At 45.8% G+C, this 27,692-nt stretch overlaps 3 protein-coding genes across 7 annotated transcripts in view; all 3 read right to left on the bottom strand.

The window, feature by feature from the left end:
- Positions 1-12: 12 nt before the first annotated feature.
- Positions 13-4,599, bottom strand: GRP (gastrin releasing peptide). The gene is given in 4 exon segments (XM_008919446.3): positions 13-493; positions 3,809-4,059; positions 4,454-4,547; positions 4,549-4,599. Coding segments are annotated over 4 exon segments (450 nt in total). The 3' UTR covers positions 13-439.
- Positions 4,600-9,156: 4,557 nt separating this feature from the next.
- On the bottom strand, positions 9,157-12,256 carry SEC11C (SEC11 homolog C, signal peptidase complex subunit). The gene is made up of 5 exons (XM_018089092.1): positions 12,125-12,256; positions 11,536-11,685; positions 10,401-10,520; positions 9,775-9,832; positions 9,157-9,351 (listed from the first exon to the last, which is right to left on the bottom strand). Exons 1-5 carry the CDS (start codon positions 12,205-12,207, stop codon positions 9,298-9,300), a joined length of 465 nt encoding a protein of 154 aa, XP_017944581.1. The 5' UTR covers positions 12,208-12,256; the 3' UTR covers positions 9,157-9,297.
- Positions 12,257-19,687: 7,431 nt separating this feature from the next.
- The window catches only part of ZNF532 (zinc finger protein 532), a 29,530-nt gene continuing 21,525 nt past the window's right edge, over positions 19,688-27,692 (bottom strand). For all 5 annotated transcript variants that reach the window (XM_018089090.3, XM_018089091.2, XM_018089087.2 and 2 more), the window contains 4 exons: positions 24,793-25,071; positions 22,684-22,796; positions 22,177-22,324; positions 19,688-21,916 (listed from right to left, as the gene is read on the bottom strand). In XM_018089090.3, coding sequence (XP_017944579.1) covers positions 21,422-21,916; positions 22,177-22,324; positions 22,684-22,796; positions 24,793-25,071 — 1,035 coding nt within the window. In that variant the 3' untranslated portion in view covers positions 19,688-21,421. The remainder of the gene's footprint in view (positions 21,917-22,176; positions 22,325-22,683; positions 22,797-24,792; positions 25,072-27,692) is intronic.

Here is a 27,692-nt window from a genome sequence, read left to right as displayed (position 1 = left end):
TTCTCTCGTGCCTTTGTTACTAGCTGTGACACTGCCCCTTCCATTGATTAACTCAAATAAAAGCTTGAACTCAGCCTTTCTATCAGTACTATTTATTGCGAATGTTGAAATGGCATGTGATTTTGAACTAAGATATGAACTGATTAGATAGGTAAGTCATGTAGTTAATTGGAAGACCCTTCCGTGACAATCATATGTGTGTGTGTGTGTATATATATATCAAAGCCATTCAAGTGCGAAAATACAACCTTGAAAATGAAGTAGAGAGAGTTTAGTCATTGCTGAAACATACAAGAATATGTGTATTTAGGTATTTTACACAAAGGAATTCTTGTGTACAGAAAAGAGACCTTGTTGATTATCTGATACAATCAAGTGCTTGTGAAATATAGTCTCTTACAGCAAATATTCAATTTCTTCGTGATTTAGAGACCTTCTTTCAGCTTGGAGTGCTCTCTTTCATATTCACAACTTGAAGCAGATAGTCCATCATCTAATAAAAAAAAAAAGAGATATATTATTTATAGACCACTCCTGCAAAGAGTAATTCACTAAGTTAATAAACCTAATATAAGTTAATAAGCCTAATATATAACTGCTCTGGGTATTCACATAACAAGCACATTCCTAATAATCTTTCCAAAACAGACCCCATTTGTCTTGGTTAGTGTAATAACCGACTGCCAAAGTACGAGGAAAGTCATTCTCCCAAATAATTCTGTCTGCCATCTCATTTATATACTGTCTCATCAGTGTTAAAAAGCCAAGTCATGGAAACAATTTAAAGTTTATTTTCCAACTTACTTTTACAGTTAGTCCAACTTGGAGGAGAGATTTTCCTTCTGACCCGTAACTACATTAACTTAATTTATTCACAGAATAAAGAGCAGGCAAGGTATTAACTGAAAACAAGAGAACAATGCAGGTACACCATCCTAAGCCGACCTCCCAGAACTATTGTGCTCATCTCTTCCACTTTTTTGGCTATTTGTGTGTCGCAGCCATTATCCCTACTCTGGGTGAGCCCTTTAGTAAGAACTTTTTTATTGCTAAGAAATGTACAGCCCACTGTGAGTATCAGTGGTGACTGATGCACTGGATGATGTTGAGCTATTAAGCGAGGCCCTGAATTGAGTTACTGCATTTACTTCTGCAAACTTTAGCTCTGGAGATTCCTGATCTTAACCTTAAAATCCCAAATCAGCTAAATTCGAAAGTGTCCATGAAGCGAAGTCCTCAGAGCACATTTCCTCCCGGCACTGCCGGCCTTTGCTGTGCACGGCAGGTGGGAACGCGGGGCTGCATCCCCGGAGACAGACTCCTCCTGGCTGGCACCTCTGCGAGGGCAGCCTCGGGCCCGGGAAATGCAGCTTCGGCCCGGGGAAATTGCGAGCCTTCGGCCCCGGTAGACTGCTGCCTTCGGTCCCCGGGAATGCAGCCTCGGGCCCCGGGAGATGCAGCCTCGGGCCCCGGGAGATGCAGCCTCGGCGGTGCTCCGGGCCAGCTATTCCCCCAGCTGGCAGCAGGGTTCACGCTTGCCCTTCTGTTGCTCACGTTTCCACACCTCAGTCCAACAGGCCCCTGTGCTTCAGGGCAGAGGAACCCGCTGCAAACACGGTCTCTAGTTCCTCCCAGAACTAGTTTCTGCTCCAAACTCGCACATAATGTGGCTGGGAAAGTATTTAATGCCAAGTACAAGCTTTTTGTACGCCCTGTGCCGTCATTCTCAGCTTACTGTCCGTGGTCATCCACCTCCAGGGCAGGCAGCCCCAGGCACCCATCCCTTCTGTGCGAGGACACCTTTGTCAGCTGTGCCAAAGTCAGACAGAGTTTGTACACCTGGAACCCCTCACACCCAGACAAATCCACAGAATCAAAACCCAAAGGTCATTTATGCCCTTGCATCCCTGTGCTCACGTGTGACTGAATGTCACATGTATGCCAGAATTCCACCTTTATAGACAAGGCCTCTTTATAAAAAAAATAACTTTTAAATTAAAAATAATAATTATTATTTAAAAGGTTAGGAAACTATCACAGCCCTCAAAAAAGTAGAGCACATTCCTTCCAATCTTCATGTTCTTTTCATCTGGAAAGATTTCAGAAGCACCTTAACTTTCAGGTGCTGGGTTTTTACTTCCTGAAGCCAAAGAAAAAGCAGTACATCGTACCCTGTCCAGGCTGTGTATCATCAGGTATTTGTGTCCAACAGCTCAGCTACTACTGCTTTCATGATTATGTTTTACTTCAGGATGGAGACAAAGTAACAGGTGAATGATGGAAATTAAAGGTTCTATGGCCAGATGAGGTTCTGCAAGTTGTCCTATGTCTTAGTCACAGGAAAAACACGACCTTTTTTACTAATAATTTCAGAGATCTGGATGTTTAAGGCAGTAATCTCATTATTCCACATACATGTTCAATGCCTGACCACAAAAATATTGATATTAATTTAGGGTCATAGTACACACATATGGATATGATTCAACTTACTGGAGGCAACTTCCAGCCTTCACAAGCATGATTTATTGCCAGATACTTTTAGAAGCCAAAATATTTCCCTCTTTACATAGAATAATGGAATTTGTTAATCTAATTTGATTACAAAGCTGCACACTGTGGAGCTGAAGATGGAATGATTTCCTTTTTAGACAGTATTAATCACAGTTACTATAAGCATTGCTGTCATAAAGCCATAGCCAGAAAGAAACCTATGCACAGTGTCCAAATCAGTGGTGAGAGACCTAAATCACGGCTTAATTTAATGGGTAAATTTTTACCTGCACTCAAATAAAAGCCTAAGTATTCATGGATTTCACTGCACCAGGATTTCAGGAGAGAGACTGGGCCAAAGTTAACCCAGGAATATTAATCACATCATATTGCAGTAGAATATGAGAAGGAAAGAATCTTCACATTAATATCTTCAAGAGGGCGTATTAATCTTTTTATTCTATTTCAGTGTCACCCAAAAGAATTCTGCAGCTCTATCATTATGTCTGTGCCTGAGGCATTAGAAAGAAAGGAGTCTTCTCATAAATTCTGTGATTTACATTAGACCCCAACTACTTTCTGTAAAACTTCACTGTTATTCTTCACAATGTGTTTTATAGGATATTCCAAGAGAACAGGGGTAAATCTGTTCTACTGCCTTGTTGTCTTGTAAAATAGTGCTAATAAGAACATTAACTCGAGGGATGAGGAGGCGGGTCCCAGGCACATATTACAGCTCACCAGTAGCCACAGACTGATTTAGCAAGACCACAAATAACCGCAGTAGTAGCCAGCACCATCAGCTGGGGAAAGGCAAATGAGACAAGGACAAAGGTGGGAACAGAGGGAACTCTGCGGGCCGGTGGCTTTACCCACGGACTGGCCGTTCCCCCCCAAGGCAGGAACAACATCCCGAACAGCGACGGAGCGAGACAGCGGGATGGCAGCACCTCTGCCTTCCTCCTGCCCTCACATCTGTTTGTCACACCAGCTTGGCTTTGCTGGGTAGCACAGAATGGTGCTGATGTGGTCACCTCAGCATGGAGAAAAGAACGCTTCAACCAAGCAGCTTGAAGGGAACCCAGACACTAAAATCTGTTTAATGCTTGCCCAATAACAAATTAATTCATCCAAAATAAAATCTGCGAGTGGCAATCTGTAATCAAGAGCAAAGTCTTACTGTACTGAATGTCTAGTGCATGAAATGCATTTCTGCTGCTTTTCCGGACAATCCTCAAGTTAGAGGAAGCTGATATGTTACTGTAAAACAAAAATTGAACACAGGGAGTGTCTTTGCAGGTGTTATCTTACTTACATCTTTCCAGCTGCTATTGTCATCTGTCTCCCAGGTGTTCCTGGTGTACCAGGGAAGCCCTCCTTTTAAAAAGTGAGCGCTTTTATTTTCGTTCCTTTCCAGCAGCCGTAGCAAATATTTGGAGATTTCTTCCCACTGCAGATAGTCTTCCAGCTGCTTGGCATTGTCAGGTACTGCTGAAAATGGTGTTTTGTTTTCTTCTTCAAAACCATAAGGAAAATCTCCAGTGCTCTTTTTTCCCATTAAATGTCCTGTAACAACAATGACAGTAGCACAAAATTAACCAAAACGGGTAAAGATTTGATTGTTCAAATATCGGCTGGACTTTGCTACTGATTGATGGAAGGGAAGGGCAGGAGCTATAAGATGTCAAAATTGAAGCACTACTGGGACTGCAGATTTTATCGCAGTGTCGCACACAAATAATTTCTTCTGTCTCCTGTGCTGCCTTGTCAGAGAAAACGTCGCCGAGAACGGGGCAGCGACAACCAAGCACTTTGCTCGGGGCTACGGAGAAGCACTTGGCAATATTTGCTGGAATAAGAAGCGGACTGAGAAGCTGTAGGTTTTAGACTTACCCTACCTGGACACCGGCCGCGGGAACTCTGCGTTCCAGCGCCTTCCTAGGAGTGCCACCGGACTTACCCACAGCCCAGTGGCTGCCGCGGGGGTAGATCTTGGTGAGCGCGGGGGTCCCGCCGGGCTGCAGGGGCGCCGCTCCGCCCTGCGCCGCCAGCAGCGGCCAGCCGCAGCAGCGGGAGCGCCCCGGGCCGCCGCGCGGCCGCCCCCATCCTGCCCTGGGCGCCGGCGGGGGTGCTGCCGGGGTGACTATCTGGTGGCCGCCGGTCGCGCTGGGATGGCCGGTGCTGCTGCTGGCCGGTGGTGCCCCCCCTCGCGCCGGCTGGGCGGCTCCGTCGCGGGCCGCGGCGCTGCCGGCCCGGCTGCCAGCCCATTTATACGGTCGCCGGGACGGGGCGCGAGGCGGAGCTCCCGCGCTGACTGGCCTCCTCAGCGGGGCCGCGGCAGCCCCGGCCCTCCGCCCGCCCGGCCCGCCCCGGCCGCTCCGCGGCCCGCCCGCTCCCGAGGGGGGTGCGAAGCCGGCGGCCCGGCCCCGGCCCCAGCCCGGCGCAGGACAGCGGACGGGCGCTGCCCCGGGGCTTCCTCGCCCGGCGCTCGGACACGGACGCGGGCGGGTCGGTGCCCCCGCTTCGGTCGTCGGGGATCGGGGGCGGCCCGGGGCACCTCGGGGCGGCGGGACGTGGCCACCACGGCACGCGGGACCCGGTGTGCGGCCGCCAGCGGGACCCCACCGGGGCGCGAAACGGGGGACGCCGGGGGCTGCCGTACGGGCGCGGGACAACCGGGCGCGGGACAGCGGGCGCGGGACCGCGGCGGGGTCACCCTCCGCCCCGTGTGGGCCTCGGCTCGCCTGCACTTGGTGCAAAGTGTCTCACTGCCCAAACAGAAAATCTTGTGCCGAAAGTTTATTTTAGTTCCCAGTCTCAGGTGAATTTCCTGTCACGAGTGACAGTAAGGTGGACACAGGCTTGCAAGGCTTTCTGCTTTCCTTGGACAGGGACCTGTAAACTTTCCAGCACCCTGAGGCACCTGGAGATGGCCAACCTTGTAGTAGTTAATGGGTGAAAAGGTTTCCATCCTGAAGAGGCAGTGCAGAGAAAGGATAGATGAATCATGGAAGGAGACAGTATATCCCTGTAAGAGCCATAAAGTTGAACACTTAAATACACACTCGGCCTCAGGCACGTCAGTGGTTCCACTGGAGTGAAGGTGGGTGAGTAGTGATGGGATATCAAATCCTGATGTGCTGTTTGCCCCTCAGGAGAACAACAGGGACAGGATGGAGTCATGTGGAATGGGCGCAGTTTATGTGATGATTTTGCTCTCTGGAGAACTATGCCAGGAGCTGGGATACACAGTGAACAGAGCTGCCTGTAAGGAACCTGCCAGATCCTCTGGCTAACCCCACATGGCTGGAGCTGAACTACACCCAACGGCAGCTCCCATGGATGGGAATTAACATAATTTCCGGGCAAACTCTAGTACAATCCCTTTTGAAGTCAATTGTGTATCCTCTTGTATGAGCTAATTTGTTCCCTTGTTTAGTCACAGTTTATTGCATCTTCTTTTACTGATTAATGTGATTCATTCTTTTATTTTGGTTATTAATTATGCATTCCTGCTTAATTTACAATAGTATTCTCATGCCTCAATCAGGAGTTTTGCTGTGCAGTACAGCTACAGACATGTGCTCTGTGCTGAGTGACAGCTGATCAAATAAAATATTGCTGTCCATGGGAAGTTCTAATTGTTTGGTGCAATTCAAGGCAGGAAATCCAAAAATTCAGGAGACTGTCCATTTTCAGAAACCCAAACCAAACCCAAGCAAACATGAATTCTTACTCAGTTCCTTATTGCCCAGCAGTGCCAAGTCTCTTTTACTGCAAACACTATACAAACAAATAAACCTTCCTCACATGTTGTTTATGTGCCTTCATACATTTCATGTGCTACAGGCTATGCCTTCACATTCATTCTCATTTTGCACTGCTTTGAGCTCCTTTCATTAGTAGAGGCTGTCAAGGCTCCGTGGTTTGGACCCCTCAAAGGCTGTGGTCTGTGATCATCAGGTTATCTGGGTGCTGGGCAGTCACGTCTGGACAGCCAGGACAGCAGGGATGTGCCCAAGGAACGTGCTTTCTCCTTGGACTGGGTACCTCTCCCTCAGCCCAGCTGGGGATCCAGCCCACTCTCTGATTCAGCATTTCTTTACTTACTCATTCATAAGGATAAAAAAGCATAATATGGATTTATTCTAATTATTATTTTTATTAATCTTTTCAGAAAAATAATAATTTGATAAGACAGAGAAATAGTATTCTGGACACTCTGCAACAGAAAAGGATTCAGGTACAATAAAAGGATGTTATCAGCTGGGACTGATTCACTCATTTGAGACAATCTTTCTTAAAAAAGAAGCCTGATAACACAAATTTGTGTTTGAACATCAAGAAACAGCTCTCTCCATTTTGAAATACCTTTCTGCTTTTCATACATCCCACAGCAAAGCGAGCTGTTGTGCTCCAAGGCAGGAAAACACTAATGGTGTTTAAATGCTATTACCACAACAGCACTTTAATTTGCTTCCTTTACATTTCAGACAACTTATCATTGTTCTATCAGCAAAGCAGATTCTATGGAAATGAAAAGGGCTAAAAGAAAAATGGTGTGCCCTTCATCGCCTCCTTTGTAGCGATGCTGGAGTCAGACACAGCCAGGATATATGGACAGAACAAACACTGGTCTGAGCGTGTCAGCCACGTAATAACAGGGCTCAATCGCTGAGGAATACTCTGTAAATGTTGGAGATGCTGAATAGACTAATCTCCAGCCCTTCCAACCCGCACCCAGGGCAGGCGTTCTGCAAACAACCCGAAAATCAACTCGCTGCAGCAACAGTTCCCTGAGGAACCGAAGACATTTTTCAGAGAAGAGCTCCACAACTTTACAGGGGCTGAATAATATGAAATAATAAACATTTATTTAATAAGGCCCAGTGTAAGACAGTCGATACTGTTTGTGCTGCATTCTGGGAAGCCCCAGGCAGTTGAAGCTGAACCAAAGGGGCTGCTCGGAGCATATTTAATGTGTGCCAGTGCTGCATCAGCCAGCCCAGTCTGGGTTGTACAGTTTCTGTGGTGGAGGGGTTCAATAACTGGAGAATTAAAATGGGAAGTGCTTATGGACATGCCTGTGGAGCAGAACAGCCTAGAGTGACCATCAGCCCCACTGCCTGAGCCCCTCCCAGGCTGACCAAAAGTTCCAGGGCATTGTCCAAACGCCCCTGGAACACTGGCCAGGGCATCAGCCTCCTCTGCAGGGAGCCTGTTCCAGTCTGACCACCCTCCCAGGAAGGAAATGCTCCCCCAGGTGCAGTCTGACCCTCCCCTGGCACAGGGGGCCTGTCCTGGACTCCTGTGCTTCATTTGCCCCTCTCCCAGTCAGAGCTGACTGTGCTCGCACTGGGGCAGGTGGACGCAATAAATTCCTATTTCAGCAATACCAGGGGAAAAAAGAAATCTTACTATACATTCACTGTCCCAAAAATTACATTATTTTTTCTTAACTGTGATGATACACTTCCAGGAAGACTGCATTAAGGATACCTACATTATTCTGACATGCCATTTACTATACTCAATTTTATTTCTACACAATTTGACACAAAAAAAATAATTTTTATAATACAGTTGGACATGAAAACTGCTTAGTGGGATACAAAAGAAGTAATATTACTTGAAAAAATTCAGCAGTTGTCTGCTGAGCATGAGCTGTTACAACAGAAAAGGGGCCATTATTGTATAATAGAGTATTTTTGTAGAGATAAGGGATTACAGAAGAAACAAAACTCCAGAGGAAAAGAGCATCACGCTGTTCCTTATCAAAGCTACAAAAACAAAGCCAGGGAGGAAAACAAGTCCTGCTTTGTTGAAGGTACAACACTGACAACTGAAGAGAAGAGAAAAATAGAGAATTTCACAAAACAACAGTTTCAGGTAGATTTTTAAGTGAAAAATCAATTTTATTTTAATTTTATTTATTTAACACTACTCAGGTGTTACATGATAGGAGAGAATAATTGTTCTCCAAACTGGCACAGGAGTTATGGTTTACCCTTCCTGCCAATCCCCCTGGAGTGTACTACTGTGCTATTCATTCAGTCATTTACAAGTGCTATTAAAGCCCCATAAAACCTTTTGGTTGGGTTTGTTTAACACCCTGGAGCACAAAAGGCATAATGGTCAACAGCCTGAATTCTAGAAACTTGCACAGTCCCTAAATAACAGGCCTCTAGAAATCAGGCCATCAGGGTTTCTGTCCCTGCTCCACGAAGAAGGTTTGAAATTCAGGGGAAGAGCTCCAAGTCCCCATTGCTCAGTTCCCAGTGGGAGTGAAAGCCCCTCCCTTGGCTGTTTTTGTCACCACATCTAGCTAACCTTCCTTAGTCTGACCAAACCCCTGCCACTCACCACCTGCTCTGACCCAGATGCCACGTCCTCAAGGGTACTGAAAAATCCAGTGGGGGGGGTGGAGAAAAGAGGGCACTGACAGATTAAAAACAATCAAGGAAAAAGCCCCAAACAAAAAGGATGGAGAAAGTGGGTTCAGATGCAGGACCATGCAAGAGAAAAGGACTGGGCACACCAGGGAGAGCCCGTGGCTGCTTCAGAACATGACAGTGTCTTCCAGCCCAGGGCCAGGCTGACTGAGAGCAGTGTCTGTTGAAGGCAGGAAATATGCCATTTCATAATTAACCAACAGCCAACAGCTTCACTCATTAGTCCTACTTTATTTAGACAAGACAAAAGCTTGCACAGCTTTGGAACTGTTTACAGAAACGAAACCATCTGAAATATATATTAGTTTTTTCCCCTGTACATTCAGCTTTGTCCTTGGAAAGCTGCCTGGTTTCAGGACTCCCGTTTCAGCAGCACATAGGCTCCCATCACTGCCAGGAGAGCATACTGCAAAAAACCAGAGAACACACACCCGTTACACCTGCTCTTCACAGAGGCTCCAAAGGCACAAACTGTTCAAAGGGTGTCCTCTCCAACACCACACCTCCCTCAGGAGCCCACAGGTACAGAGCTCTGGTCCTCCAAAACTGCACCAAGATTTTAAAGGGATCAAACTCATCACAAACAGGTGTCACAGCTGCGTGCACTTAACAAACCAAACTCTTACAAATGATGTGTTTTCAGCCCATCACAACTACCAAGCTCTAGTGGGTGACAGACAGGCTAAAGCACCCATGGAAACAGCTCACAGGACATCAGGGACCAAAGCACAGAAACAAATTCATTAACCAGGATGCTTAGAGGTAACATTCTTATTGTCTTTACTTGTTATTTTACCAGTGCAAGTATTCCAAATGTCTGTATACATACCTTAAATTTTGGATAGTCATTCATGATTATAGTTACCATTCCAACATAGGGCAAAAACCTGGAATTGACAAAACATTGACAAAATGTAAAATGAGCCCTCAAATATTACAGGGAAATGTTTCAGTGTTACTCAGCCTGGAATATTTCAGTGCAAGCCCATCATTTACACCTGGGACTAATGCATACCTGAACAGGAAATTAAATTCATTAGTTTTCCTTAGGTAAAACTTCAATCAAGTTATCTCTGAAAAATCTGAAGAAATTTTATCTCAACTGAGGAAGGGGACAAAGCCCAAAGCTCAAACCTTGCATAAAATTCCCGTGGAATGCTGAAACTATCTCCCAGGAATTTCCAGCGATTACAAAGATAAGTTGGTTAATTTTGTATTTATAGAAGAACTATTTGTTAGATGTCACTTTTTCCCCCCTAAATATTAATTTCCACTCCCACATCAGGGAGAGGACTACAGGAAGGAACTTTTCCAGTGTGGGTTTTTTTTTAATTACAATTTTTTTAAAGAAATTTAAAAAATACCACATCAGACCTAGTTTGTATTACATTGGAACTGATTCAAGAAGTAAATTTTTTTTCTATTTGATTATAAAGTACATTTTAAATCACTTACCCTCTTGCTCTTCCAACAACATCTTTCTTCTCTAACCAGTTCTGACCTTCTTTGTACAAGCCTCTGTCATCAACTTCGTTATTATCACCTTTAGTCAGAAATTTGATGTTCCCATTTCCTCTAGAAGGCAATGAGGTGACAAACTAAATACCACTTAATTTAAAAACCTCAATTAAGATCTACAAAGCACAATGAGGATGAAAAGTACTACAAGATTAGATAACAATGTTTGCTTTCAGTCCTGCTTATTGAGCAAACACCATTAAACCATTAACATTACAGATTTTATTGACTATATCTATCAAGAGGTATTAACAAGAAATGGTTTTAAAACACTCCCAGATTGCCATTTGATGTAAGCAGTTACACAATGGATATGAAAGGGATGTTGTCCACCCAGGCACATAACCTGGTTTTGCTGAAGTACTAATATCAAGAAACAAGGAGTTTGCATGATGATAAATTAGGTAATAAATAGATAAAATAGGCAATTCTTGGATAGACATATTTGTTTCAAAAATAACTGAAGAACAGATGTTACTCAAGAAATAAACACCTTCAGTCCACTTCCTGAGGAGCAAATATGTCAGTGCTTGCCATCTCCAGCTTAGCTTTTCACTGGGCAGAACTAGAAGCAAAATTGCCTCTGTTGTGCTTCAGAAGGAACAGTTTATCATTGCAGGCAAATAAAGGCAATAAAGGCAAACCCCAGAACTCTCTCTGCTGCTTTCCAGCCTGAATTGTTGCTGGCAGTGTGACTAACAGACACAAGAAGAATAAGAATCTATTCTTTTATTCTAGTCAAATCTGGAAAACTTCAGTGAGCTAAGATTATATACTCATCAGGCTGCACCTCCAGTTCTGACTCTGAATCCTCACCTTCTTTCAGAGGTTTGCTCTTAGAAGCAGCTGTTTCTCACAGCCAAAACCCCACTCCTACAACTGCCAGTACAGAAGTGGGCTCTGCTGCCAGACACATTCCTGCTGCCAACAGCAACTCCCATGGCTTGTGCCACAGGGTTCCTCTGAATTTCCTCTCTGTTTCTCATAAACTACTGTCAAACTTGTACTGCAACTGAAAACCCCAGGGAAAGAAAGTATCTTTAGAAACAAGGAAAAGGACAAGTTGCATTACTTTTCGTGTACTTTGATTACTCTGTGAACTATTGGAATGTCTCTGCCTTCAACTTTAAAAACAACTATTTCACCAGCTCTGATTGGGTCATCGTGGAAATTCGTTAGGAACAGCAGGTCTCCCCTGTGAAAAGCTGGTTCCATGCTGCCACTACAAACAACAAGAAAGAAAGAGTTTATTGGTATTATGGTAAATGAAAGAAGAACCATGAAATCAAAGAATATTTAGTTCTTACAGATAAACTCACAATTTAAACTGAAATCTGTAACTTCACCAATTCAGTAACACAGTCATGTAACACACCCCAAACCCCAGTAAGCAATCTGGAGTAGTTTATCCATCCAGTGAAGGAACCTGGACATTTCAAAGATCTCACACAGTCACTGCTCCTACAAACCTCAGCTGAAACTGGGCCATGGTTACAGCAGGGGCCTTTGCTCAGGGTCCAAAACAGAGTTAGAAGACAGTAAGTGTTCGAGTACTTCTTTGAGCAGGTGGAATTTAAAATTCCAAATGTATCCAAGGGGAAAGGGGAAGAGGCAGAGGGCAAAACCTGGACTTGAACCAGAAAGCCTGTGCAGTGACTTACCTGAGCACCACGACAATGGGGCTCTCACTGCCCGTGACGACGATCAGCCCTTTCCAGATCATAAGGGCAGAAGACACTATCATAGCAAAATTTAGGACTTGGTAATACAGCTGTGCAAACAAGAAAATGATTTTTTAGTTACCGTATTGAAATTAGAAGGACAACATAGAAACTCAGCGCACAGAGTCCAGGCACGTGGGCTTCACAGTAAAATCCTATTCCAATGCGAGTCTCATGGCACAGATTGCCATGTCAGAATTCATCATACTGCAGCATAAACCCTGAGTCCACCGTGTGCCTCAATCCTGGCTCATTCCACCCGGGAACTGCCCGTCCCCGTTTCTCCCCGGCGGAAAATACGGAGCCAGAAATGCCAGACCGGCGTTCCCGCCTGCAAAGCCCCGCTCGCGGCTGAGGTGCGCGCCCCGGGGCTGCCCGGCCCCGCCGGTTACCTTTTCTCTTTTGCTTCTTGCGCCCGCAGGTCCCCGAACAGTCCATTCGGGCCCGGCGCTCCCTGACGGCTCCCCGGGCTCCCGGCGGCTCCCGCGCTCCCCGGCGGCTCCCTGGCGGTCCCGGCGGCCTCCCCGGCGGCTCCCGGCCGACAAGACCACGCCCCAGCCCGGAGCCGCCGCCGGTCCCGCGCTGCTCCCCGGATCTGTAGTCTTCTTCCACTCCCGCCTCAGCTACGTCAGCGCGTTTCCTACCGCGTGAACTACAACTTCCACATGCATCGCGCGAGGGGCCCTGAGGCGAGCCCTCTCGCCTGACTGCCCTTGCGAGATGCCTGAGCAGCTGGCTCTCCCAAGGGGCTCCCGGTGGGCGCCCTTCAAGACCCCCCCGAATGGCGAACGAGCGCGCGGAACCCGCCGGGCGCCGAACGCCGCGCCGCCTCCGGGACAGCCCATTTGCGTCAGGCCTCTGCGCGGGCACCCCTGGGCCGCCGCGCGGTGCGGAGGCTCATTGCGGACGGGGGCTGAGCCGGTCGGGCGGCAGGGGCGCTGTGAGGGAGAGTCGCGGAGGGAGGTCGCACTGAGGGAGCAGTCGCGTGAGGGAGATCGCGTAGGCAAGCGCGTGAGGGCAGAGCCGCTGAGGGCAGAGCCGGGTGAGGGAGCGCAGTGTAGTGCAGAGCGCGTGCTGAGGGAGAACGGTGTGAGGGGAGCGCACAGTGTTAGGGCATAGCGGGGTCGAGCGGAGCGCAGTGTGAGGGCAGAGCGGTGTGAGGGCAGAGCGGTGTGAGGGCAGAGCGGTGTGAGGGGAGCGCAGTGTGAGGGGAGAGCGGTGTGAGGGGAGCGGCCCCGGCGGACTGCGAGGGGACAGCGAGGTGTGAGGGTGGAGCGGCCCCGCCGTGGTTCCTTGCCAAGCCCTCGAGCCCGCAGTGGGAGCGGGCGCAGTGCCCGCAGCGGGCCGTGCCTCGGAAGCCCGCAGGCTCGCACACCGCAGTCTCCTCCTCACCAGCTGCGAGCAGAGCCACCTCATCTCAGCAGCCAGCGGTACCCTCAGTGTTTTTTTCAGTACAGAGGCCCAGAAAGCCCCAGCTGTGAGTGGCAGCCCCTCAGTGCCCTCTGCCAGCCTGGCTGCCCTCAGGATGGGCCGGGGCTGCTCGAGTGGGGCTGGCAGGGTGTCAGGCCCCTCGGGCAGTGCAGAAAGACTTCACACCCGTTTCCAGTTCAGCATCTGAATGATTGCATGAGTCTGGAGCAGCAACTACCACATGGGTACAAGTCCTTGCCCAGAGCCTGATTTCCTGTGAATTAAATGAACCAAACCCAGTGAGGTTTTCACCAAGTTCAGAATTAGCCCCTGAAGACTGGGGATGACAATGGGAGAGCAAAGAACACAAGGAAATGCTGCTAAGATCAGTGGAAGGAAACAGCTTGTGGAGGACTGGAAAGGTGTTTCTGTAATTTGCCAGAAACTGAGTGAGACTTTCTGTTGGCAAACAGTTGGACAAGAGGGACTAGGACTGACTAAGAGAGGCAGAAGTGGCATTGGATCACAGAGGAAGGTGTAATGCTCTCAGGAAAGGACAGAAATGGCACATGGATATTGGGAAGAAAGCTCCAAGGACACTAGCTAGTGTCGTGCTTCTTCAGTGATGTGTCGAGGCCTTTTGCAAAGTGTACAGAGGTGTCCACGGAAGAGAGAAAAGGAATGAGAAAGGTAACAGTTCAGGGAAGCTTTAGGGAAGGTCTAAATACCTGTGGGTTACCCTGATGAATAAACTGTTGTTTGTATCGGTGGTGTCGTTAGATGCACACTGTGATGATGATTTAGGATCCATGCCCACTTTGGAGCCTGTAAACCTTGCCAGTGCTCGGAAAATCCCGCTTTTCCATGGCTGGCTGCTCCCATAAACACATTTCCCATGTGTGTGATACCTATACAACTGGGAAGTAATGATCACAAAACTGCTAATTAAAGCATATGACACATAAGCTACCCACTGTCTAATTACATTTCTCTCCCAGAAAGCAAAAAAAGAGGCCAAATTCTCATTCACTGCAGAAATAGCTGTACCTGGAATGCACCTAAAAACATTTGAACATACCAGTAATTTACACTAGGACTCAGGCCAGTAACTCATAGTCAATCAGCAACAATCTGACAAAGACACCTTTGTTAAATTTACTTGCTATTGGAAGGAAATCTTATTATTTTTTGTGGCTATAGCTGCACATTTCACCTTAGCTATTGATTCATTATATTAATGCAGAATATCGTATCTACATTCATACAAAAAAACCCACAACAAACCAGCTTTTGTTCCAAAACACACTGTGTCACCCCCAAATTGCTACTGAAATAGAACAGATTCAACACTTACTCTGCATTTACGATGTGTTTATATTTAACAGTAAATATTTGGCACTTGTCTGTTACCCGCTTCTCCCAAGCAGGCATGTCAGTTGTGTGCAAGGTTATTTTGCAGTGGTTGCCGTGTCTGCAATAGCTCAGGTTGGCTGACATTATCCTCTAATAAACTTTTTCAGGCTTTTCCTGGCCCAACACGTGAGCTGGCAGCGCCGTGACGTGTGACCTTGCTGTGACACCCTCAGGTACTGCTCTGGCTGGGGCTGTGAGAGGCAAATGATCTCGGAGTGTTATTTGTGGGTGGTGCTTTAATTTACCAAACGGGCAGGAAATTACTCTCACCTATTGTGAAGTAGGAATGTATCAATTTTGGAGCTAAAAGACGAGCCACTCGGCAGGGAAAGGGCAGGACTGAGAGAAAGTAAATGACAAAGACTGGGCGGTGTTAGAACAGTTCCTTCAGTCATTCCTGATGGAGGGAATTAAAAGTGGAAGTTCAGGTGATAGAATCTAATTCTGTGACAAGTAGAGGGAAGAGGCAGAGCTGACATTTGGAGAATTTAGAGAGGCAAGAAGGCAGCTTTCTGTTGAGACCCAGTAGGATTGAAGCTGCTTATTTTTTTGTTCACAGAGGTGGGACATTCTTTTGTCCAAGGCACGAACCCACACTTAATTCTGAGACCACAGTATCTCTGCCTCTCAGTTTGATTGTGATTGGTGTTTGATAGCTCTGAAAACACTTGGACTCCCCCATTTTTCATGGGGAGGCAAGGGAAACATGTTGGGAAGCTGCTTTTCTTCCTTTTCCACGGGTGCTAGGAATCACCTACACTTCTGTTGGTGGCTTTGTTATTTTACCAGCTGCATGGTTTAGATTATTAAAGGTTACATGTATTTTGAAATCTTCCCATACTCTGGATGTTTGACTTCAATATTTGTACAGTAGATCTTTTGGAGCTCTGCAGCTAGGAAATTATGCTAGTTTTTTAGTACACAGAAAAAATGTAGCTCTTGGCATTCTGGCAGATTTGCCAGACCTTTGCAAACAGCCTGTACATAGAATATTGAATTACAGCTCTTTGATTTCTAAGAGATTGGTCATGGGCACATAACTGGCACCTTGCCCCTGGGCTGAAAAGTGTGGGTTAATAGGGAGAGCCATGGCAGTCCTTTTGCAGCCCCTCAGCAAAGCACAGCAGCAGCACAGTAACTGCCTTCCCTGGTGAGCACTCTTTGTGTCCCAATCCATTGGGAGCTCTTCTGCTTCCCCTTCCTGTTGCTCAGCAGGCTGTTAGAGCAGCCCGTGGTGCACGCAGGGCTCTCCAGAAGCAATGGGGTGCCACTTGCACCAACAGCACACTGTTCTGGATTCTTCTAATGCTTGCATTTCATTGCATTTTTGTGATGGTACAAAGAATATTTTCTTCCTGCGCACCCCTGGATTTACACCCCCTTGGAGGCCACTGCTTTGGAGCATGTGTGGCTTGTCTCGTGTCACTTCCCTCACGAGTCTTGTCCTCTGCCCTGGGAGCTGGCAAGGACCTGCTCACGGGCACGGTTGGCAACCCTGGGGCGCTTGGCATGCTCGTGTTTTTAAGTGTATGAGTCAACAGTTTTAGTCTGCTCTGCAACCCAGTGTCTGGAGAGATAATTGGATTTCAGCTGAGTTGGATCTGTTTCAGGGAATGGTTTATTTGTGAAAATAATGTATTTTTCTGGAGGAAAAAGGGAAGGAGAGGGAGGGATCCAGCTATCCGAACATTCAGTTGAATTTAGCAAATAATGTTCTCTTTTCCTTCCCCTTCCCCCATGGAACAGAAAAAAAAATCAGAAACAACCTGACAAAATGTTTAGGCTTTCCCAAGTGAAAAAAAAAAACTTTAATTTTTAAAACTGCCCAAGAATAAATGAGAGAAACGCAAAAAGGTTTTAAAAAAATTCTAAAAAAAAGGGAAATATTTAACCCTTACTCAAGAACAATCTCTTAGTAGACTAAAAATGCTTGTAATGTGTTAGGTTTTACTTTGTGGTGGGGAAGGGGAATAATGGTATTCACTAACTGTTTGCTATTTGCTTAACCTGCGCTGCAGAACTGAGGCTAAAACACTGCCTAGGAAAACACCAGAGCAATGATTTATGTGATGGCACTTGAAGGCCTCTGTCACAGACCATGTGAGACAATCTGGTCACTGAGTCCAGTGGAGCCCAGTGTGGCCTCTGGCCGTAGAGTCTCCTGTTTGGTGCTCGTGCCCTGACTTTGGAAAGGGCTTGGCATGACGTGAATGGGGCACATGGTGTGTGGGAACCAGCTCAGGGAGGTGAAGCAGTGCTGGAGCAGCTCCACGAGGGGACATTTCTCTGCACAGAAAGGGCTGGGCTCATTTTGCCAGGAGCAACAGTATGTAAATGTAATGACCAAGGGATATTTTGAGACCGTAGCTCCTCCACCCTGATTGCATTCAGGGCCTGCTCTCCATTTTAACTGAGACAGTTAAATATTGCTGTGCTTGACCTGCACTATTAATCTGGCCCTGGAGCTCTGGCAGTGCCAGCCAAGTGTGGCCTGACTCGGCAGGAGCAATACTCATAATGCACTGCATCCATATTCCACCATCACATTAGAGGCATTGAATGCAAAACAGCAGCATTTGAGAATAGGAAATAAATGGACTGCATAAAGTCTTTTGGCAAATCATATTAGGGGACATATCTGGGAAGGATACAATGCTCAGCTTATTTTACTAATAGTCACATTACTGCGCCGAATACATTTCTGCCTTCAGCGTAGAAACCCGAGGGTCAGAGAAGAAAGCTGCAGTGCCTCCAGTTCATTTTCCAGGTGAACCTGGGTCATTCCCAGTGCAGTGTCTCGCTGTGATGCCCTCGAATGGGCCCTTTGGTCCCCAGGAAGGCAAGCTGTCCTTTTTCCCCAGCTGTGAAAGAAATAACACTAAAACTGGTTTTTGTACAGTCACTGTTGAGGAGCAAATACATTTTTTTTTCAAAGGGAAAAAGTGCTCAGGGAGGGGACAAGAAGTGGCTCTTTCTTTTGCACTCCTTCTGCGTCTGCTTCAGGCTGTAGAACCCAGTTTGTACTCAAAGCCCAGGGCTGTGGGTCGGGAATGCTCGTGCCTTCTGTGTTTGCCATGGTCTGTACTTATTTCTCTTGTCACTCCAATCCCCACCCTAGCTGCCCTTCAGGGAGCCTAGACAGATAACCTTTTAGTAATAATCTGAAATTCAAATACAAAGAATTGACTACTGAACTGCCCTAATATTTGAGAAAGGTTTTAAACTAAAATAGGTTATTCTGTGTCCCATTATTGGCCTGGCAGCTGCGTGTGTGTGATAGGTGTACTGAGAAAGGTTATATTAACAGAATGAGAAGGTCAGAGTTATATAAAAATCCTTTTAAAAGTAAATAGGCTTGCTGTACTGATTTCCCCACATGTACCCCAGAGGTTAAGAACTGGGAACATTTGGGCTTTTGGCAGGTCAAGTTGTGCATCTGTAAGTGCCCTGCAGAAATAAGAAAACAGACAAGTCTAAAAATACAGTGGCTGTGGTAAGATTTACCTCTGTCTGTACCTGTGTGCAAGCAGGCCAAGGCAAGGCTAAACACCTCCCTGAGTGTGAAAAATCAGTTTTATTGAAGCTGTGTTGGCAGGTGGATCTGAGCCTTGTTGCAGTCCTGGCTGGGCAGTTTTCTCTGCAGCTGGATACTTGGGCAGAGGTTTCGGTGTGCCTCCTGCCTCCCTGAGGAGGAGAAGGGATGGGATGGGAAGGTACACAAGAGGACATATACATATATATGTACACACAGATGCACTGCCTCCATGGAGATCAAACCCCTGCCCTTGGACAGGGTAAATAGAGTGAAGCCCCCACACGTGAACCCCAGACCTGACAGTAACACTTTGTTCTGCCCAAATGCTCCCTGAAGCCTTTGTTTGCATTCCAGTCTGGTGCTGCACTTGAGGTGCAACATTAAGCACCTCTGTTTCCAACAAGAGTGGCTGCAAAATGGCAGAGGCTGACTGATCCCTTCCTACCCCACAGAGAGGTATTATGAGGTTGAATCCGTTACTGTTAAATCCTCAGAGGAAAGATGTAGAAAAGAGGACTATTAATGTCATCATTGCAATTGACTGTCAGTGGCACAATGTTAATTAAAAGCAAACAATTCAAATGTCAGATCTCAGGCAAAAATAAGTTTAAATATTTTCTTTATGGTTTACAAGAGGAGATAATTCCCCTAGGTGTGCCTACTGAGATTTGTGCCTTTCCACTGTGTCTCTTGCTGCTTTCTGTTCAGTTCCCCTCCTGGTCTTCGGGACATTCCCCTCTGTTAGGCAGCGTGTGGGGTGTGACACAGAAATGTGTGCAGAGTTACAGGGCAGCTCCAGACCCTCTCCCTTAAGCCTCTCAAGAGATGACTGGCAGGAGAGTTCAATCAGTCTCTGGGTGGAGCCACAGGAAGCCCCTGCCCAGCAGCGGGGCGGCACTCCCGGGATGTGCAGGGAGCTCCGGGGCAGTGGCCGTGCAGGACCCCGCGTCCTGGCTGGAACCACAAACCCGTTCACATTGTCAGGTTACTGGCCAGGACATCGTTGTGGTTTGCATCTTGGTAGCACCAGCAATGGCATAAACTACTGGTTCACAGCATCCCCTGCAGGGACGAGGCAGTGAAGAGGGAAAATAAACAAAGGTATTAGTAATGGCTGTGAAAATTTAACTTTTATTATCTGTTCACTGTATACAAAACACCATTCTGCATAGTGATAACTCATTTGTTGTACAGTTGACAGTGCACATCAACAAACAAGTGTTCAGAGGTATCCACTGAATGGAAGGGCAGTGGTGGCAGTGTCCATCACACACTGAGACCCTGTGCCCGCTGAGAGCTGTAGGATGGAGAGGTACCTCATAACCACTCAGTATGCCAGTAACAGAACTGGCCTAACAAGCATTTACTGATGAGCCAAATTAAGAATGAGGATGGAGAGAGCAGAACTAATGTACTGATACACAATTTCCAGAGTGACTGAAAAGTTTTACAGAGCTGGCTGAGAGGATCCGTATTTTTTTAAACACTTCAAACTTTAAAACTGTTAAAATTTCGTGATAAATAAGAGAATCTCACAAATCTTTAGGGGCAAAATGCTCCACATTTATTTACATATGAAATGTGTTTAATACAGTTGTAACGGACGTAGTGTATAGTAACATCTGACAGCAGCAAGACTTTTAAGGAACCCAACAATGACTACTGTTCATCATGCACCTATCTATATATACACAGTTCGGTTTAAAAAAAAGTACAAAATTTTTTCTCGTAGGGATACATACATACAAGGTATAAAATGCAAAACCAAACCAAAAATATACTCTGACAGAGAACTCTATCTGAAAGGGCCAGGATGGTACCTCTTTGTACTTGTGCAAGCGAAACCGGTGGCGCTGGGCAGGTCTGCAGCGGCTCCCCAGCGCCGAGGGCCTGTGCTGGAGCTCCAGCCCCCAGCACGTGGCTGGGCCTTGGCTCCCTCACAGTTGTGGCTGTGTGTGACACTGAGCACCAGAACGTTTGGCATGAGCGTACAGAGCTGGCAAACACCAGCCCCTGCAGCGAGGGTTAACTATTGGCTTTCCAGAACCAAAAAGGAAAATACGTAATGCTGTGTACTCGCTTCTATAGAATGTTTAATAAATTACATGACAAGAAACATCATCATTATAAACCTATTCCTCTAATTACATCTTATTTGTTAAATCCAGAGCAGCCCAGCCCTTTTGTAACAATTTGAGCTTTGATCAGAAGCACCTGATGACCTAAACAAAATCACTTTATCATACATAGAGTTGTGCAATTGTACTGTTCAAAAGTACTTTACCACTCTAGGGGGTCTGCACCTGTTCTGGTGTTGCCACCAAAAAACCAGCACTGCATTTTACACATGCAGTGGTACTTCTTTTTCTTTTTAATACATACTTTGTAAGAGAAAGTTTAAAAGCTTCCACAGACATTTAGAAGCACAAGTTCTTAGAATTTAAAATCTTAGCTTGCTTCTCTTCCCTTCTCCCCTCCAAGCACTGCCTTCTGATGCACTTCCATTAGCTAAACTTTCTTTCAGAAGCATTCAAAAAAGAAACAGCTTAAGAGAACCTAAGGAACTGCCCCAGCATTCAGAACTCTGTTTTAAAGAAACTTACTACAAAAGAACAGAAACAAAACAGAAAAAACCAAATTTTCCACTAGATACTGATACAAACACATAACAAAGAGTATAAAAATTATTAGTTTAAATATATACAAACTCTTTTCAACTCAAATACTGCTTCAATGGTTCTGAGGATATAGACAATGAGGTGAAGGGGACACTTTTATGCAGAATATATTGCAACACTATTATACCTTGAACTTTCTGTAGCAAAAATGTCCTTAGTATTCCAATGTGGAGAGAGATTTCTGCATCCCAAATAATCTGATCACTTTTCAGCTGAACTCATTCTTTTGGACTTAATGAAGGCCATGCCATGTGTTCTCATGTGAGTGTTTAAGGCCGCTTCAGTTTCAAAAGTCTTTGCACACACTTTGCACCGCCTGTCTGATGCTGCACTGTTGGATGATTCATCCTCATGATTGGGTTTGTTTTCTTGCTGATTATCCTCCCCAGACCCATTCTGTTTTGATACTGGCTGAGGCTCCTTCAGCTTATGTACAATGAAGAGGTGCCTGGAGAGGGACACGTGAGATGTGTAGCAGAGTCCACATTCCCTGCACTGGTATGAAGAGCCATCAGATTTATGTTGAGGAATATGTTCGTGAAACTGGAGAAGATTTTCTGTTGTAAAGCCACAAACTGCACACTTGTGAACTTTAAAAACATTTATCTTCAGCTTTTTTAACGGCTGAGTGATTGCACCTCGTGGAGGCCTGAACTCCAGTACCGGTTCTTCCAATTTACGCTTTGGACTGGGAACCTAAAAAGGGGACAGAAATGGGGGATCATGTAAGCATAAATAAGCAGTTCTTTTCATTACTGTTTGTGACTTGAAAATGTCAGAAACTTTCCCTTGGCAGATTCCAGTACAACTCTGATAAACACAATGCTTTTGGGGCTCTACTTCACTGAGGATGAGACCTTTAAGGCATCAAAATAAGACTATCTATTTAAAGATCCTGAATATATACCCACAAAAAAATCACTCTCTGTGAAGTGATCACTCTTGTAAGTGATTACCTTTGTGTCTTCTTTTACCTCCCTTTCTTCCATATTGGTAGCTTCAGTCATTTCTTTCACGTCAGGGTCTTTAATACCGTGCATCAGCTGAATGTGCTTTTCCAACATCAGCCTCTTGGTAAAAGTACGTCTCGAATCCGGGCAGTGCCTGCAGACACACAAACACACACACACACATTCAGTGTTATGCTTAGCAAGTGCCTTTTGCAGATTAAAAGAGTGGCTGTGTATTTAAGAGACTACTGAAAGCCAGGTCCAGCCCAGTGGTGACCCCAGCTGCCAGCCCAGCAAACTCTCAGCTCAGCTGAGTTTCAGACCTGCTCGCAGGCGTTATGCCTTGTGCTCTCACGGCCCTGCTGCGTCTGCAGGCAGGACAGGGGACTGGTTTGGCCTGTCTGCATCGAAATTCCTGACATTCTGAATCGATGGGATACTGGCTTTTATACAGGGGTGAGAAAAGAGTGTCAGCCAACAGTGGGTTTTCAGATAGATAAAAGCAGAACTTACGAGCACGTGTAAACCTTCCTAATGCCTTTGTGTTTGATACGATTGTGACGACATAAACTGTGGGAAGAGCTGAAAGATTTGTCACACTGTCGACACGGATGTTTCTTCATTTGCTTTAAAAAAAGAAGAGAAAGACATTAGTTAGAAAAGCTCAGTAAAAGTAGTGCATGTGTTGAACCTTGTGATAATAGGGAAGAAACATCACTTACCCTTTTTTTGTACACACCCCTCCTTCAGCAACACCAGTCAGAGCTGGGCCTCTTTCAAAGCAATGTGGCCAGAATGAGCTACACATACACCTGCCACCAGTTGTAAACTGGTGCCACGGACTGGGGGTGAAGCGAATTTCTTCCACCAAAGAAGCAAGGAGGATCAGTGGATTATTTCTGGATCAGTAAAGGCAGTAAGGTGAGAGATTTGCTTTCCCTTCCCACAACCAAATTATGTCTGCAGCTGCTGACTAGGAGCTCCTCAGTCACGTACAGGGAAGCAAGAAGAGCACAGAAAGAAGACCAAAACTGAACCTCACAGACACTGAGACACTAACAGGGCTCAGAAAAGTCATGATGAAATGAGAAGTACTGTCCAATGCCAACTCGAGGACCATCTGTTTGGGGAATTTTGTGGGGTTTATATTGCAGTTTGTCAAGCAGAAGGAAAAAGAAAAGGAGGAAGCGAGAAGGATGGAGCAGGAACACATCGAAGATGTGTCAGCACTCGTAGGTGCATCAAGCCCTTGGTCAGAAAAGCAGGATGAGAATAGTGCTCAGCAGGGCCTGGTCCCTCTCAGAGCACTGGGGGCACTACCTGGGATAGCCAGCTGTGACACCACATTCACTCTAAATGTCTTGGGGAGACTCCAGACAGAGACCAAAGAGGATTTGGGATGCACTGGTTTCTGCAGTGGCAGCCAATCCCAAAAACTCCTCAGGAAGGAGTGCAGCACAGGAATATCTATCTGCCTCCTGTGTTATTCAAGGAACTGCTTGAAGAGGGATAAAAACCAGCACCTGAATGTAAGCAATAAAAGAGGCCTTTAGGCCAGTATTTGAGTGCAACAATTATCTAATATTGCATAGTAAGGGCTGTTCTTGAGATAACATAAACATCAGAGATGGATGATTCTCCTCCACTTAGACAAAATAAGCCTGTTATTCCTCCCAGTTCTGCTCTGTTGCTGCAGTGCAGCACAGTACATTGGTTAATTCCCTGATCCCCAGCTGAGGGAAGAGTCAGAGCGTTTCAAGGCAGGGACTGGGGAGCAGACAGCTGCCATGGGTCAGCAGCAGGCTGGAGCTGGCACAGCCTGGCTCACACACAGCTCAGCAGAGCCACTATTGCCTGCCTGGCTTTTTAATTTCATTTAACTGGAAGCTCTACTGAGCGGAGAAGAACTGCAAACGGGGTCTCTGCTGACCTGAGGATGCAGCATTCCCATATTTCACTTTCAATCTGTTTTAAAATAAGATGTCTCAAACCCAGCTGCTTTAAATACAAAATGCAACTTGTTAACTCAGCTGAACCTACAAGTGTAAGATTAGAGCAAGAGCTCAACCACAGAGTGTGTCTGCCTTGAAGATGAAACACTGCTTGGCACTCGTTGGACCAGCAAAACAAGACTGAGTCCCCACTCCCTGAGTCTGAGAGGCACTGAACTTCAGAACAGAATAGAATAATCGAATTGTTTCGGTGAGAAAAGACCATTAAGACCGAATCCAACTGTTACCTCAGCACTGCCACATTCACACAACTTCCAAGGGTGAAAGGGAACTAAGAAGGCACAAAGAGGAAATAAGAACATGGATCAGATTAGATGATTTGGATGAAATAGTGCAACATCTTTCACTCTTTCCATCTTGAAAAAATTCTGGTACTGAAAGAACAAGCCTACAGTTGAGGAGGAGTGTGTATATTTTCTCAGTAGAGCTATGTAGAACGTGACAAAAACTAAGCAGCCAAAGAGAAAAATATGAAATAGATATAAGAACAGAGAAGAATAATGATGAAACTTAAAGGAATTATTTGCAAAAACACAAATGGAGTTCAGGGAAAAATGACTTCACATTTCAGGTGTGATTAACTTTTTTGTAATTCAGTATATTCCTTTACCTTTCCATGTTCCTTCCTCATGTGGGAGATGTAAACGTCTCTCTGTGTGAAGAGCCTGTCACACTCCCAACATGTCCAGCCAGGACTGGCGATTTTTTTAGGCTCTGCTTTCTTTATGGGAGAAGGAGATTTCTTCTCCAACTTTTCTGTTCCATTGACAGATTTTGTGTCCTCCTTGTTGTGACTGGCTGAGTTCTGCGTTGTGGGTTTAGTACTGAGAGGCAGGTTTATCCCCAGGTTTGGTGGCCCCTCAACACTTTTCAGAGTTCCATGCATAGACTACAATAAAAGAGAAAAAAAAGTACAAAACTAACATAGATGGACACAGTTGTACTGACAAAATGCACTGACCCTTTGAACCAAAAGCCTTCACTTCTCTGTCAAACTACTGTCATCAAATCACATACTACTGTCATCAGATCACATTCTTAAAGAAACAGGGTTAAGTAAAGGCAAGGCCTAGCATGACACAGCCAACACCAGTAACAGACACCATCTGTAGGAATTTTCACACACACATAAAAAAATGAGACTTACTTAAGGTTAAATTGCTGTTTAACAGGGAGGAAAAAAGGGCTCAAGAAACACTTATTGTTCAGCTTAATTTCTTGCTTTACTTACCTAACATACTAGTTGTGCATCCTCACTTCAGACTATGTGACTGATGCTTTCCAAGAAGGAAAGGCTTTTACTGACAAATTTTGACTTGCCACATTGGTAAATAAGACAAAACATCAGAGACATCAGACAGCTCTATAGTTTAGGATATATGAATGTTTTCTGTTGAGGCTGAGGTTAAGCCCTGTCCTACTCCCCATCCAGCTGATGAGCACTCTCCCTTAGGGCTCTGTTAACAGCCTTTAGAATCCAGGCTGTGTGGGGCTGGCAGGGCCCCAGAGGGCTCTGACAAGCTGCTCTCCAGCCCTGCAGCTCCTGGGCAGGAACCCTTCCTCTGCAGTTGCTGCCAGTGGTCAGTAAGGAGGGCAGAGCCCCTCCATTCCCATTTCTGAGCTGGTGTGCTGTGTGCTGGGGTGACACCCCAGCCTTCCCACACGGGGCCTTTGGCTCTGTGTCCCAGGGGGCTTTGGCCATGTGTCCTGTACATGGATGTGGGCACAGCAGGAGTGAATCTGCAGGGCTCTGGGACAACTGCAGTCCCTCCTGAGCAGGGATCCACAGTCGAGGGCTCTCACATCTAAAAGGTTGGTTTGTCCTTTACCCTGGTAGGGTTCTGATCCTCTCATCTACTGACCCTCAGGACAGCTCTCCTGGAGGATACGTTGAACCATCCCCAAAGGGGACACTTTTCCTTCAGGTAACCTCAGACACAAAAACCCCATTCAATACATTCTCGATCCTGAGAATATAGGAATACCAATCTGATACTCTGGTAACAAGTTCTTTTGTAAATCCTGTGGCTCTTGGGACTACCTGTTGGCTCTAGAGCAAATATCAACCTCATCTGTAGAGCATTCTATTCTTCTGTTTAAGAGCTGTTAAATAGAAGGAAAATCAGTATTTAAAAACCCTAAAATGGTAATAAAAAAAGCAAAGCACACAGGCCCAACTGCCTGGCTCTAAAGCAAAGTGAAGGTGTGTAGTAAAGGAGGAGGCTGCCTTTAGTATCCCAGTGCACAGGGGAGGGAGAAGGGAGGTTCCTGTACTTCCAGGCAACTGAAGCTGACCTGGAGATTCCATCCCAGCCTAACTTGTCAGCATGTAAAATGTTAGTGCTCAACTTTCTAAATGTCTTTTAAATTCAATACTTGAAATTTAATTTCTTATTTGAAAATACACAAAAAGCATTAAAGCACAGCACAGAGTCCCAGTGCTGGCAGCACGTGCCACAGGGAGTGTTACACCTCCAGTCCAGTCCAGTCCTCCAGCACCTGCTCTCACTGCCTGCTGGAAATTTTCTTGTAGTGAGTCATTGCAGGAAAAGGAGACATAGGTTTTGCCATTAAGAAGCATTGACATCTGCAGGAATTATTCTGGGTTATTTTTTGTAGCTTTAAATAACCTTCTCCTGAGCTTCCTCCTGTTCCTTTCTGTTCTGCTTTCATCCAGGTCTATCTCTGCCTTGATGGTTTATGTCTAGCCATACCAAACCATTACTTTCTGTGCAGCTGAGCTCTGCCCCTGCCAGGCACTCGTCCTCTCCCTGAGTCCTTTTCTGCTTTTATCTATAGCCTGCTACTGTTTTTTTTTAATCCCCCCTTAACTGAACTCCAATTTATACTGCTTTGCTGCTGTCCATACTACTATACACACACCCTATCTGTAAAACCAGTAATACTGCTACTGCACGTGTATTCTCTAACAATTTTAGTCTCAAAAATGCCTGAGTCATTTACAGTGAATCATGCTAAAACCCCACTGGTTGAAAGTACAAATACTGGCATGGAACACTAAAGAGTTAAACAGTGCCCAGATGCAAGTAACTTAGCTCAACTTTAAACTGTGAGATGCTGAGCCACCCTGATTTATGTAAGGGTGGCTTCTGACCCTAACTGCAGTCAGATCGAGCTCCTAAGATTATCTCCAGCTCTTACAGAAATGGTTATGTACAGATGTAACAATGCTTTTCCAATAATACCTGAGTCAGGAAAAACTAATTCCCAAACAAGACATACACTGCAATATACAGAATTTGCCTATTTAGTTAAAAAAAAAAAGAACTATCTCCACTCTGAGTCCTGTTTTGCCCAGGAAGGTGATCAGTCCCTGACCTCTCTCAGCTCTTATCTCTACTCATGAATTCTTAGCTGGTTTTTTCCCTCTCTCCTCTGTCCAGCTGCAGAGGGAGGGTGAGAGAGCAGCTTTAGTGGGTACCTGGTATCTGGCCAGGGTCAACCCCCTGCAGACCATCCGAAATACAACATTTTAACATTTGAGAACAA

Source organism: Manacus vitellinus, unplaced genomic scaffold, assembly GCF_001715985.3.
Source record: "Manacus vitellinus isolate BGI_N305 unplaced genomic scaffold, ASM171598v3 scaffold_115_pilon, whole genome shotgun sequence".
NCBI classification, from domain to species: Eukaryota; Metazoa; Chordata; class Aves; order Passeriformes; family Pipridae; genus Manacus; species Manacus vitellinus.
Note: the sequence above shows the minus strand (reverse complement) of the source record. Positions and strands in the feature narration are given on the sequence as shown.